The 14,718-nt window shown below is 42.5% G+C and overlaps 1 protein-coding gene across 1 annotated transcript in view; it reads right to left on the minus strand.

The window, feature by feature from the left end:
* Nucleotides 1-14,718, minus strand: part of itfg1 (integrin alpha FG-GAP repeat containing 1) — a 251,148-nt gene that overhangs the window by 192,812 nt on the left and 43,618 nt on the right. The window contains exon 6 of the mRNA XM_072596239.1: nt 11,036-11,130. Coding sequence (XP_072452340.1) covers nt 11,036-11,130 — 95 coding nt within the window. The remainder of the gene's footprint in view (nt 1-11,035; nt 11,131-14,718) is intronic.

A 14,718-nucleotide genomic window follows, 5' to 3' on the forward strand; every position in this document is an offset into this window, starting at 1 on the left:
CACAAAGCAAGCTTGCAGGTGGTGAAGGCAAATGATATGTAGACCTGGTTAGCGAGAGGATTCAAGGCCAGAAGCAGGGGTGTCTTGCTGCAATGGTACAAGGTATTGATGAGACCACGGCTGGAGTGTTGTGTGCAGTTTTGGTCTCCTTATTTGAGGAAGAATCTTCTGTCAGTTGAGAAAGAGTACAAAGAATGTTTACCAGACTGATTCCTGGATCTGTTAGGACTATATTTATTGGGAGTTTTGAAGAATAAGGAGGGGATCTCTGAGAAATCCTTAAAATTCTAATTGGATTTGACATGCGAGAAGCAAAGTTGTTCTCAATGACCAGAGAATCCAGAACCAGGGTCATAGTTTAGGGATGACTATCTTTTAGCATGAGTTCATTGACTTGTCTCTGCAGAGCTCGTTACTTGGCCACAGACAATGCCCTTTCATGTTAAATGGAAATATGCAATTTTATGGGGGTACTACATTTTTACCAACCAAAATCTGCCCTCTTTGCTGCCCTCAACCCCAACCGAAGCAATGTCTGCTGTGGGGCAGTGAAGCTTCAATTCCCACATTGCATGCTGCACACACAAACATCTGGAGATTCTTTACAGCAGGGTTGTCCAAACTTCACGCACAGGAGGATGACCAACATTTTTTCTCTTGGCCAGCTGTTCAGCAAATTTCAGAAAGATAAAGCTTGGTACAAGAGTAAACACATATTTTAGCAAAAATGATGCCAAGACAATAAAACCGAAACTAAGAACAGAAACCACACTAAGCTAACTAAGAATTTCTCTTTATCTTTCTTGGTTGAGGAGATCAAGAAAGGGACAGGCAGGGCCCAAGCCCTGAACATTACTGAAGGATCTGGAGACCAGGATGAGCCGTAGAGTTAGGTTTGACTGAAACGGACGTCCGTTCACCCCTGCCGACAGAATGCACTCAAAAACTGGTATCAGAAACAGATTACATTTCAGCCTGGAGTTTCTTTCTGTTTCAACTGATTTTGGGGTTGTTGGGTAGGACTGGGGAGGAAGGGGTGTTTAAGTATGACTAAGTCAGGCACATTCAACCATCTACTCAACCAATCATACACTCACCCCAGCCTTCCATACTGTCCAATTGCTAAACACAATCCATTTTCTCACTCACTGTCACTTAATCCCAGCCTCTAATTCACTAGTCTTCACTCAAACTCTACCCTCCAATTCAGTCATCTTCACCCAAATCAGAATCTAACAGCTTGACTCCCTCTATGATGGTCTGCCTCTCCTTACCCTCCTTTCCCAGGATGTGTTTTCTATAGCCCTCTTCGTCCTGGAAAATCACAGATCCTCAGTGAAACCACTCATTTTAAGCGACTCGCTGCTTCTTCAATTACAGACCTGTTTTCTCATGCATGAACCAGGTGCATGCCTTTAGTGGGCCATACTGTGGCCCACAGGCTGCCTGTTAAAGAAATATTCTTTGTGCATAGCAAGCAGAATCAAAAACAGAATTATTTTAAAGTAAGCTTAAACTAGCCTTTGGAAGGTTACAAAGATATGACGGTTTTGGTATTGTTGGACTGAGGTTGTAATTCTTCCAGGACTTGGTGTCAAATTAACAATTGTATAACATAAGACCAAGGAGGAATCAAGGGAGATGCAGAAAATAAGAAATTAAGACTTGTGTTCCTGCAATTCTTTTACATCTTAAAGTTTTGTATCATCCATTTCACATAAATTAGAACAATTGCTGTCTTCCGGCTACAATTATTCATGTAAAGGTGCAAGCGTCAAAATGTATGATGCTGGAAAAGCACAGCTGGCCAGGCAGCATCCGAGGAGCAGGACAGTTGGTGTTTTGGGCATCAGCCCTTGTTCCAAACATTGACTCTACTGCTCCTCAAATGCTGTCTGACCAGCACTCTTCCAACACCACACTCTTCAACTCTGATCTCCAGCATCTGCAGTCCTCACTTTCCCCATGTAAAGGTGCACATACTATATTGCAGAATAAGCACCAATCCAGCTTTTCTACCACCACTTTCAATTAAATATTTTGGTAGTTAATTTAGAATGCCTCTAGAGGTCCTGATAAACAAGTGATAGATCGCAACGTTGCTTTAAAACAGCCTTGATGCTTTCAAATGGTTAACAAATGCAGGGTGTAAAACAATTAAAGAATTGAGAACACAATTGTATTTTGTGAATTTATTTCACAGTTTGTATGATTTCAACTTCATGAAATTCTGCACTAAACAGCTACAAATCCCAGTGAAAGCCTTGGCAGGGACTTCCATGTTAAGCAAAATGTTCAGTTTTCTAACATTGCCTTTGCAGGCAATTTTTCTCCCCAAAAATCCAATACCAGTTAGGAGGAATATCAGGAAGAAGAAATGTATTTGTTTATCATAAGATAGCTTTCCCGACATTAAATTCTAATTGCTTGCAATGTTAAAATGAGGTCTACAACTAGTGCTATATTTCTACCCAATTAACAGTTGCAGGTTTAATTCCCTGAAAAGAGATAACATTACACTGAAAATGCACTGACAATGCACTGACAATTTGAGCTAAGGAGCATTTAGAGACAAAAATGAATGCCTTTGAAACCATGTGGAAAAAGGTAATATTTCTGCTAACATTGGATTAAAACAACTTGAAGTTACTCATTAACCAATTCTTCATTTATTTCCAATTATCTTTGCATGCAAATGCAAAGTATCATTAGAAACACATCATAAATTTCATTATCACAAAGATTTAGCTCGAAAAAAATGGATATTTATGTTAATGCAACCTCAAAGCCTCAGTTTTACACTTTTTGCATTTGGTACAATAGGATAATGATGGTGGAAAGGAATATCTACCAAAGGAAAATCACATCACTACTTAAACAGATATCCAATAATTAAGCTCCCTCTTCTCAGAATCAAAAGTTCTTAACATAGACATAGTTGACAGAACATTAGTTGATAAAATATGTTTATTTCTAAATTTTCTTCTTTCCCTGCTAACATTTTTCACTTCCCCTCTGAAGGTTTGTTTTGATGGGTTATGCTTCCATGGGCACTAGTCATCTTTTGGCACATTTTAGAAGTAATTACGGTTCCAAACTACATTGGAGATACCAAAAATCAAAACCAAAAATTACGAATTACCTCCACATAAAGCAATTTCATTTATTTGTAATTTTACGTAACATTAATCAGAACCTATGCAAATTGAGTATAAATTAACAGGCAAATCAAAAAGAAAAGGTAAAATTCTTTTCCAATACTCAATTTTTAAAATGCCACAGACTCAAGTTGTACAGCACAGAAACAGGCCCTGAGGATCATCATGTCCACACCTGTCATCAATCACCCATCTATACTAACTCCTTTTCCAGTACTTGGCCTGTAGACTTATACGCTATGGCACTTCAAGTGGTCATCCAAATACTTCTTAAATGGTTTTCCTCCGGATATTCCGGTTTCCTCTCACAATCCAAAGATGTGCAGGTCAGGTGAATTGACCATGCTAAATTGCCAATAGCGTTAGGTGCATTAGTCAGGGGTAAATACAGGGTAGGGGAATGGGTCTGGTGGGTTACTCTTCAGATGGTAGGTGTGGATTGTTGGGCAAAAGGGCCTGTTTCTATACTGTAGGGAATCTAATCTAATCTAAATTTTGTGCTGGTTCCAGCCTCTACCAGCTTTTCAGGCAGTGAGTTCCAGATAACTGCCACATTCGAGATGAAAAAAAACCCATTAAATTCCCTCTAAACTTTTTGCCTTTTACTATGTCTGATTTTACTAATATATTTCCCTGTATAAGTGATCCCTCTACCAAGAGCTTTTTTTTTCCTATCTACCCAATCGATGCCCATCATGATTGTGTATAGTTCAGTCATGCTGGCCTGGGCAGTGACACACTCACCCAGTGAGTGAATTTAAAAAAAAATAGATCTGCTGTTAGCTTTCTCAGCACTAAAGGAAAATGACCAAAGACTATGTAGTTTCTCTTCATAGCTTAAACATTCCAGCCCAGGCAACACTCGAGTGAATCTCCTCTATAGCCTCTCAAGTGAAACCATATCCTTCCTAATAGCCTGGCGATCAGAACTGCCCACAAAGTTCCAAGTGTGGGCGATCACCTTATACAGCTCCAACATAACCTCCCTACAGTTGTACTCAGTGTCTCAACTGATATAGGCAATTAAGCCACATGCCTTCTTAACCACTTGATCCATCTCTCCTGATACCTTCAAGGACATATGGACATGCAGACCAAGGTCCCTCTGATACTGTGTACGTCTGAGTGTTCCATCATTCACCATCTGTTGATGGACTAACAGCTTGTTCTAAAGGTAAAAACAATGACTGCAGATGCTGGAAAGCAAATACTGGATTAGTGGTGCTGGAAGAGCATAGCAGTTCAGGCAGCATCCAACGAGCAGCGAAATCGACGTTTTGGGCAAAAGCCCTTCATCAGGAATAAAGGCAGTGAGCCTGAAGCATGGCGAGATAAGCTAGAGGATGGTGGGGGTGGGGAGAGAGTAGCATAGAGTAGTGTGGGGGAGGAGATGAAAGTGATAGGTCAAGGAGGAGAGGGCGGAGTGGATAGGTGGAAAAGGAGATAGGCAGGTCTTTTTGGAGGTGGCGGAAATGTCGGCGGATGATTTGGTTTATGCGAAGGTTGGTAGGGTGGAAGGTGAGCACCAAGGGTGTTCTGTCCTTGTTACGGTTGGAGGGGTGGGGTTTGAGGGCAGAGGTGCGGGATGTGGACTAGATGCGTTGGAGGGCATCTTTAACCACGTGGGAAGGGAAATTGCGGTCTCTAAAGAAGGAGGCCATCTGGTGTGTTCTGTGGTGGAACTGGTCCTCCTGGGAACAGATACGGCAGAGGCGGAGAAATTGGGAATACGGGATGGCATTTTTGCAAGAGATAGGGTGGGAAGAGGTGTAATCCAGGTAGCTGTGGGAGTCGGTGGGTTTGTAAAAAATGTCAGTGTCAAGTCGGTCGTCACTAATGGAGATGGAGAGGTCCAGGAAGGGGAGCGAGGTGTCAGATGGTTCAGGTAAATTTAAGGTCAGGGTAGAATGTGTTGGTGAAGTTGATGAATTGCTCAACCTCCTCGCGGGAGCACGAGGTGGCACCAATGCAGTCATCAATGTAGCGGAGGAAGAGGTGGGGAGTGGTGCCGGTGTAATTACGGAAGATCAACTGTTCTACGTAGCCAAAGAGACAGGCATATCTGGGGCCCATACGTGTGCCCATGGCGACGCCTTTGGTCTGGAGGAAGTGGGAGGATTCAAAGGTGAAATTTATAAACCAAATCATCCGCCGACATTTCCGCCACCTCCAAAAAGACCCCACCACCAGGGATATATTTCCCTCCCCACCCCTTTCCGCCTTCCGCAAAGACCGTACCCTCCATGACTACCTGGTCAGGTCCACACCCCACTACGACCCACCCTCTCATTCTGGCACTTTCCCCTGCCACCGCAGGAACTGTAAAACCTGCGCCCACACCTCCTCCCTCACCTCTATCCAAGGCCCTAAAGGAGTCTTCCACATCCATCAAAGTTTTACCTGCACATCCACTAATATCATTTATTGTATCCGTTGCTCCCGATGTGGTCTCCTCTTCACTTGGGAGACTGGGCCCCTCCTAGCAGAGCGCTTTAGGGAACATCTCAGAGACACCTGCACCAATCAACCAAACCGCCCCGTGGCCCAAGATTTCAACTCCCCCTCCCACTCTGCCGAGGACATGGAGGTCCTGGGCCTCCTTCACCGCTGCTCCCTCACCACCAGACGCCTGGAGGAAGAACGCCTCATCTTCCGCCTCGGAACACTTCAACCCTAGGGCATCAATGTGGATTTCAACAGCTTCCTCATTTCCCCTTCCCCCACCTCATCCTCGTTTCAAACTTCCAGCTCAGCACTGTCTCCTTGACTTGTCCGACCTGCCTATCTCCTTTTCCACCTATCCACTCCACCCTCTCCTCCTTGACCTATCACCTTCATCTCCTCCCCCACTCACCCATTGTACTCTATGCTACTTTCTCCCCACCCCCACCCTCCTCTAGCTTATCTCTCCACGCTTCAGGCTCACTGCCTTTATTCCTGATGAAGGGCTTTTGCCCGAAACGTCGATTTCGCTGCTCGTTGGATGCTGCCTGAACTGCTGTGCTCTTCCAGCACCACTAATCCAGTAACAGCTTGTTCTGTTAGTCCTCCCAAAATGCATTACTTCACATAACTACATTAATTTCCCTTCAGCATGCATGGAATTTACACAGCTATGTATTGCCACAATGTGCTTTTGGTTCATATTGGGGAAGTCAGAAAGCTATCTGGCAACAGCTTTCACCTCAGATTCACAAGACGACATGGTAAGGCACATTTCTATTAACCCTCTCTCCTTCGATTAACAGACCTGATCATTTAACTCTTCTTTATTCTTTCATGGGATTTAGTAAGGCCAACATTTTTCATCCATTCCTAGTACCCTCGAATGGAAATGGCTGGAAAGGCTATTTTAGAGGCAATTGAGAATCAAATATCTTGCAGCTAATCTGGATCATGCCATCATGATCCCAGCTCCACTGGACATGTCAGATCATGTCTTCTTTAAATTTAAGGTAGTGGCCTTTCACCGAAACATAAGCAGAGGATGTTGATTTGGCTTTAAACAATAAAACAGAAGCTTAACGTGCAAAAGAAATGAATAAATTAGAACAAACCAACCTATTTGTATATAACACAGCTTGAAAGACTTTAAAAACATGGCAGAAAAAAAATGCATCATTCCAAAGAAATAATTTTACAGTCATCAAATGCCAGAGATCTGTCTTTGCTGTCACATATTAACTGTTTCTTTTACTTTCTGGTTTAAGAGTTTGATAGCTTTGCTCTTGATTATTTACATAACTGAGCTCAAACTTAATTAAGTTTCAAATAACTCCAGGGCTCTAACCAAACATTTACAGTCTAAAGTTTTCAAACTAAAATCTTTACACTAAGGTAAACTATTCCTCACCGTTCTGAACTAAATCCTTTCTCGAAGGTTGGCTGTTCTTACATCTAACCCAGCCTGTTTTTTTCTGCAAACTGATGCCAAAAACTTCTCAATCTATGGTTTTTCCCAAACAAAATTCACTGTTTCTTTTAAACTAAATGCAAGCCAATGCTTTTCAATATTTGCAATCTCTGATCGTAAAATTCTCAATACAAAAGGTCATGTTATCACTCCAGGGCTCCAAGGCAGTTGCTCTTTGGCACATACCGATTGAAAATTATAGGTCCTGAATGTTGAAAAGTTAGTTATTAAATCCCTTTATGCACACAGACTAAAACCCACATGCCCCTAGTTAAAATCCTAATGTTAAGATAAATGATACTCGTGTATGAATTCACATACCTTACATCGCAATATGTAGGCCAAATCAGGTAAAAATAATATGTTTCCTTCCCTGTGGATTTTAATGAACTAGATTGATTTTTATAATTAATAACAATTGTCATGGTCATTAAGGTTGAGACTTCCTTTCAATCCAAGATTTATTAATTGAATTTCATTCCAGAGGTTGCTTTGTAGGATTTGAACCCTTGCTTCCAGAGCAATAGCCTTGCCTCTGGATGACTAGATTCTGGATTAGTGGTGCTGGAAGAGCACAGCAATTCAGGCAGCATCCAAGTAGCTTCGAAATCGACGTTTCGGGCAAAAGCCCTTCATCAGGATTTCGATTTCGAAGCTACTTGGATGCTGCCTGAACTGCTGTGCTCTTCCAGCACCACTAATCCAGAATCTGGTTTCCAGCATCTGCAGTCATTGTTTTTACCTCTGGATGACTAGACACTATTTATATTGTATTTTATGAATATCACATTGCTGTATTCTCAAAAAGTAGGGAGCACTGATTATACTTTGAAATTGTTTAAATTCCCAGAATCCCTTTTCAACTAATCAACCAGTAGCACCCCAGTCTGGACACTTCTGGGAAAACATCCAGCTTTTTAGCACCTGAGCTATTCATACAGCTTTTCAGTTGTTAGACCTTCTCTGCTCACAGAGTACCTCTGAACACTTCCGACACTTTTTTGTCAAACAAAATATTCTCACATCTTTGAGTGATTTCCTGTTTCTCCTCTCAAGAACTGCGTGTTCCTCTTTCCACCAGTCTACTTTTTCTTCACATCTCTTGTGTAGTTGCAAGAGCAGTGAACTCTTTCCCAGTTTATCGGTGTGGAGCTCTCCTTTGTGACTGCAAGCCATGTGACTTCTTTCTTGACTTTTTCTATTTCTACAGTTTCCAGGTCAACAGCACCAGGTCTCCCCAGTATTTCTTATTTCACAAGAAAATGATACTTTATTGCCTTATAATTGATAAAACTCTCAAAACTCCCTTTCTATCATTCTTACAAATAATTAAAGATTCTATAAGGTCCTTGAAAGCAAACATTTTCTTTACTATATTGTTTCCAGTGGTAACTACTCATTACTGCAAAATCAACTGAGAGACAAACCTGTCTTCACTTAACATTTACTTCCAGTGAGGATTACTGGATAATGCTCAAGAACCTTGCAATGTTCCTCCCTTTCCTAAAAACTAGGGCTACTGAGACTAGTGCTGCAGAACAACTACTGCAGCTTCAGCCAAGATTTGCTAACGCACCATAGTATGCTAAACAACAAAAACACAAATTTAAAAAGTCAGTGACTAATTACTAAGTATGATATCAATATATTACACTTTATAAAGGTTCAACTCAATAACAATCATATTCAATATTAAAAGGGTATATCTTGGCAGCATTATTAAGGTTCATGGGATTAATGCCTATTTTCTGTAGGTTTGTTGCAATATTGCAATGAACAGGCAGCATGCTAACTGACACATGCTAATTTTACAAATGATTGCAGCTTCTACATTTTTTAAACACGGTTTCCTTTTTAACAAATAAAAACACTTTCTAGAAAACTAATGTTCTAGTTTGATCAACTTCAATAGCTCATCTGAATCTTGAGCCTGGCAATCTAAACCTAACACTTCATCCAATTCAGTATCTTACTCAACTCCGTTAACTGCCCCAGCTCAACAGTAACCTGGCTTGTTTTTGTTTGAGTTGAGTGTGGTGCTGGAAAATCACAGCAGGTCAGGCAGCATCCAAGTAGCAGGAGAATCGACGTTTCGGGCATAAGCCCTTCTTCAGGGATGAAGCTTGTGGGCTGGGGGTTGAGAGATAAATGGGAGGGGAGGGAAGGGGAGGAGGGGAAGGTAGATGAAAATGCCAGAGGTAGATGAAGGTGGCACAGAAGTTGATAGGTTGAAAGGGGACGGTGGAACGGATAGATGGGAAAGACGATAGACAAGTCAAGAGGGCGGTGCCGAGTTGGAGGCCTGAGACTGGGATAAGGTGGCGGGAGGGGAAAATGAGGAAACTGGTGAAAACCACATTAATCCCAAGAGGTTGCACAGTCCCAAGGCAGAAGATGAGGCATTCTTCCTCCAAGCATCAGGTGGTTAATATTTGGCGATGGAGGCAGCTCAGGACCTGCCTGCCCTTGGTGGAGTGGGAGGGGAGTTGACGTGTTCAGCCACGGGCGATGGTGTTGTTTGGTGCGAATGTCCCAGAGATGTTCTCTGAAATGATCTGTAAGGTGACGCCCTGTGTTCCCGATGCAGAGGAGACCACATAGGGTGCAATGGATTCAGTTGATGGTACTTGTGGAGGCACAGGTAAATTTCTGTTGGATGTGAAAGGATCCTTTGGGGCCTCAGATGGAGGTCAGGGTGGAGGTGTGGGCACAGGCGTTGTACTTTCTGCATTGGCAGTGGAAAGTGCCTTGAGTGGGGTGAGGGCTGGTTGGGGGGGGGGCATGGATCTGACAAGGGAGTCACGGAGGGAATGGTCTCTGTAATGCGGCCTCTTGACCTGTCCATCGTCTTTACCATCTATCTGCTCCACCCCCTCTCTGGCCTAATCACTTTCTCCCCCACCTTCATCTACCTATTGCATTCTCAGCTACCTTCCCCCCAGCCATACCCTACTTATATCTCAACACCCAGCCCACAAGCCTCATGCCTGATGAAGGGCTTATGTCCAAAACATCGATTCTCCTGGTCCTTGGATGCTGCCTGATGTGCTGTGCTTTTTCAGCAACACCCTCTCGACTCTGATCTCCAGCATCCGCAGTCCTCACTTTCTCCTTGTTTTAGTTTGATTGAACTGATTCAAATTAGCAATGAAACGACCTAATTTCTTGATTTTTTTTTCATCCTCTACACGAGCCTTCACTTCCTATTTATTCACTTAAAGCACCACAGAATGTCATGTACGCTTTTTTTTGTTGTGAACTTCACCTTATTTGATAATTTAAAAAGTGAGTAAAAGACATGGCAGATCACATACTCAGAGATCATGCAAGCTCTACTCCACATCGGTCAGTCAGGATAATACTTATGCTATGGAGAAAAAATACTTACGTACATGGGATAGGCTTACTTTTAAGTACATACAGATATCTTTGCTCCAGAGTGAGAGATTCTGTGCCGGTATGAAACAATTTTAACCGAAAGGAACAACAGGAAATCAGCTATTGTGCTAAGTAATGATAAACACAACAGAGTAATGACAGATTAAGACCGTAACCAGAATCTAGGCTTTTCATATTTCTTGCTAGATTCCGATAAGGTCTGTGCAGTGGCAGTGGGAGAGGGAAAGGAAGCGAGGTAGCTAGCAACATCTCCAAGAAACAAGAGGGAACAGGGAGAGATGAAATGAGCTATTATTGAAGATTAACTTTATACCTGCTTCTACCATTTCCTACAAAGAGTTACAGGGTACACTATCAGTATTATATAGTTATTTTGAAACAAGCCCCAAGTAATACAGTAATGTGCTAATATTGGAAATGCTTTGCAGTGACTGACATATCCAGCCTTATTAAACATTTCTGTTAAATTCTACAGTGTTGAAACTTTTCCCACAAAATATTATGTCATCACAATTCATACATTAATTTTGTTTTTTTGTTAATCAACAGAGTTCAGCGATCTTACCTGCAGTGAAGTCTTTATTCAGATCAATGAAAGCATGAGAATGAGGTATATACATTTGAACATCGGAGTCCAAAGCAGAATACCATGTTTGATTTCTGGGGGGAAAAAGTTTTCAAAGTTATGACATGGCATCACCTATGTTGGGATGTGCATGAATCAGCAGTGAGAAAACTGAATAGAAGAGGTCAGTAATATAAATAATAGCTTCAGTCTTCATTTATGGTTTTCAGTTTGAAGTTAATGAGTAAGACGGAAATATTTATGGATTGTTCTACAATGCAGAAGACACAATTCTCAGGTTTATTCATTTTGAAAGCATCCAAGGGACAATGGGAAATCAACTGTTATGTTTCCTCTGACAGGCACAACACAGTAACAATAGACTGAAGCCAGAATCTAGGCTCATCATATTCCTCGTTACATTCTGGTCATGTCTAAAAAGTGGCAGCAGAAGAGGGAAAGGAAGAGAAGCAGCCAATATCTTGCTGCCTGGTACAACCCACACAGCAGAAATGTGGAGGCTATTTCGGGAGCAATTACAGATCGTGCTGGACAGGTTTATTCCATTGAGGCAAGGAAGGGACGATAAGTTGAAAGAACCTTGGGTGACAAGGGTTGTGGAACATCTGGGCAAGAGGAAGGAGGAGTTGACAAGCAGGAGACAGGAAGAACACAGCTAGTCAGGCAGCATCAGGAGGTGGAGAAGTTAATGTTGTCGGTGTAACCATTCTTCAGGACTAAGGGTAGGTGTAAAGGGAGCTGCAGGTAAAGGAAGTGGGGGGTGGCAGGGTGGCGAGGTGGGGAAAACAGACAGGTAGAGAGTACAATCTGGTTGGTCAATGGGAGAGGTAAACCTGGTAGGTGGCTGAGGGGAATGGAAGGGAAGGGGAGGGGCTATGAAGGGAGTCAGGGGGTGGGATGGGGAAGGGAGGCTATTGTATGTTGAGTCCTCCGGGCTGAAGGCTACCCAAGTGGGAGAGGAGGTGTTTTTCCTCCAATTTGCAGTTCGATTCATTGTGGCAATGGAGGAGGCCAAGGATGATCATGTCAGAAAGGGAGTGGGAAGGGGAATTAAAAATGGGCGGTGACTGGGAAGAAAACTTATTTAAAGTTAAGGAGGCAGGGATCAGATAGGGCTGTAGTGGGGTAGAAGGTAGCCAGGAAGGAACTGAAGAATGGACGGAGGAGAGCTAGAAGGGGCATGAAAAACTTTAGCATGTAGGATTAAAAGGAAAGCCCTAAGGCATTCTACACTAATGTGAGGAACAAGAGGATGGCCAGAGTGAGGGTAGGGCTCATCAGGGATCATGGAGGGAAATTACACCTGGAATGGGTGGTAGTAGGGGAGGTCTTCAATGAATACTTGACTTCAGTATTCACTACGGAGAGGGACCTTGACGTTTGTGAGGACAGCGTGAAACAGATTGATATTAAAAAGGAAGATATGCTGAAAATTTTGAAGTTGATGAGGATAGATAAATCCCCTGGGCCAGATGGGATATACCTAAGGTTACTACAGGATGCGAGGGAAGAGATTGCTGCACCTTCGGTGACAGTCTTTGCATCCTCACTGTCCACTGGAGTACTGCCAGATGATTGGAGGGTGGCAAATGTTATTTCCTTGTTCAAGAAAGGGAATAGGGATAATCCTGGGAATTACAGACCAGTCAGTCTCATGTCTGTGGTGGGTAAAGTATTAGAGAGGATTCTGAGAGACAGGATTTATTATTACTTGGAAGACTACAGTTTGATTATAAATAGTCAGCATAGTTTTGTGAGGGGCAGGTCATGTCTCACAAACCTTACTGAATTCTTTGAGGGTGTAGAGCAGTGGATGTGGTGTACATGGATTTTAGGAAGGCTTTTGATAAGTTGGTGGACTGGTCAATAGTGTGGAGGACTGTTGTAGCTTGCAATGGGACATTGATAGGATGCAGAACTGGGCTTGTAAGTAACAGATAGAATTCAACTTGGAAAAGTGTGAAGTGATTCACTTTGGAAGTTCAAATTTGAATGCAGAATACTGGGTTAAAGGCAGGATTCTTGGCAGTGTGGAGAAGAACTTGGGGTCCATGTCCATAGATCCCTCAAAATTGCCACCCAAGTTGATAGGGTTGTCAAGAAGGCATATGGTGTGTTGGCTTTCATTAGCAAGGGGATTGAGTAAGAGATGCAAGGTTATGCTGCAGCTCTATAGAGCCCTGCTTAGACCACAATTGGAATAGTGTTCAGTTCGGATCGTCTCATTGCAGGAAGGATGTGGAAGCTTCAGAGACTGAGCAGAAGAGATTTACCAGGGTGCTGCCTGGACTGGAGGGCCTGTCTAAGGAAGAAAGGTTGAAGGAGCTAGGAATGTTCTTGTTGGAGCAAAGAAGGATGAGAAGTGATTGAAAGCAATGTATAAGATGATACAGTGGATGGCTAGAGACTTTTACCCAGGGCGGAAATGGCTATCACGAGGGGGCATAAATTTAAGGTGATTGGTGGAAGGTTTAGAATAGATGTCAGAGGTAGGCTCTTTATACAGAGAGTGATGGATGCGTGGAATGCACTGCCAGCAGTGGGAGTAGTGGCAGATAAATTAGGGACATTTAAGCAACTCTTGGATAGATACATGAAAGACAGTAGTCAAAAGGAGTGGCACTGGAAAAGCACAGCAGGTCAGGCAGCATTTGAGGAGCAGGAGTGTCGATTTTTTGGGCATAAGCCCTTCATCAGGAATATTGGGGGTTTGGGGGGGGGGGTGAGGAAAAGGGGGTGGAGAGATTAATAGGAGGGGTGTTTGGGGCTGGGGGCATGGTAGCTAGGAAGGCGATAATTGGACACACGTGGGAGGTAATGGTAAATGGAGCAGATATGTGGGAAGGAAGGTAGACAGGTGGAAGAGGTTCATGAGGGTGGTACCAAGTAGCTTAGTCTGATTTTAGACTAGGATAAAAGGTTGGCACAACATTGAAGCCAAGGGGCCTGTACTGTGCTGTACTGTTCAATGTTCTTTGTTCTAAACTGGAGGCAATTGAACAGCCAATTATTTCCCATGATCCTGACCCACAGGTGGCACCTGGATATTGTTATGAGCCCAGCTGATGTTTTTACTGGACAAATCAGACCCTAGATATAAAACTAGCATGATGAATCACAGTTTTCTTTGGTTTGATATTAATGAGCTGGTCTCTCATGGAGATAGAAGAAGCATGTATTGTCGCAGATTTTGTTCTAACAATCAAACTGATGTCTATCAAGCAAACCAAATGAAGACAAAATATAAACTATTTTACTTATAAACACAGAAATATACAGTAAAATTATACTCCTATTAAACTCAAAGCCCTCTTTTACAAGTTTAAAAAAGAACAAACAACATCCCACATACATGTACCCAACAGTAATACTTGTGTAGTACTCATACCAGTATCTCTTTCTCCAACACCTCAATAGGTTTAAAGGTAACTGCGACTTTAACTCAGAATGGTATATGATCGCTCTCGGATTAAGTGGAGTCTGAACAAAATCATCTTATTCACAGCCATATTCAGTTTTATATTACAAAAAGGTGTCACTTAAATTTGTTTAAGATCACGATTTTCAGGAATGTGAAACCAATTTTTTTGTGCAGTACTGAGTTACATGAGGACCAATGTTACAACTGGAATTAGGTTGTTGAGGGCCTTCCTTGACAACGT

The sequence above is a fragment of the Chiloscyllium punctatum genome, chromosome 26 (genome assembly GCF_047496795.1).
Source record: "Chiloscyllium punctatum isolate Juve2018m chromosome 26, sChiPun1.3, whole genome shotgun sequence".
NCBI classification, from domain to species: domain Eukaryota; kingdom Metazoa; phylum Chordata; class Chondrichthyes; order Orectolobiformes; family Hemiscylliidae; genus Chiloscyllium; species Chiloscyllium punctatum.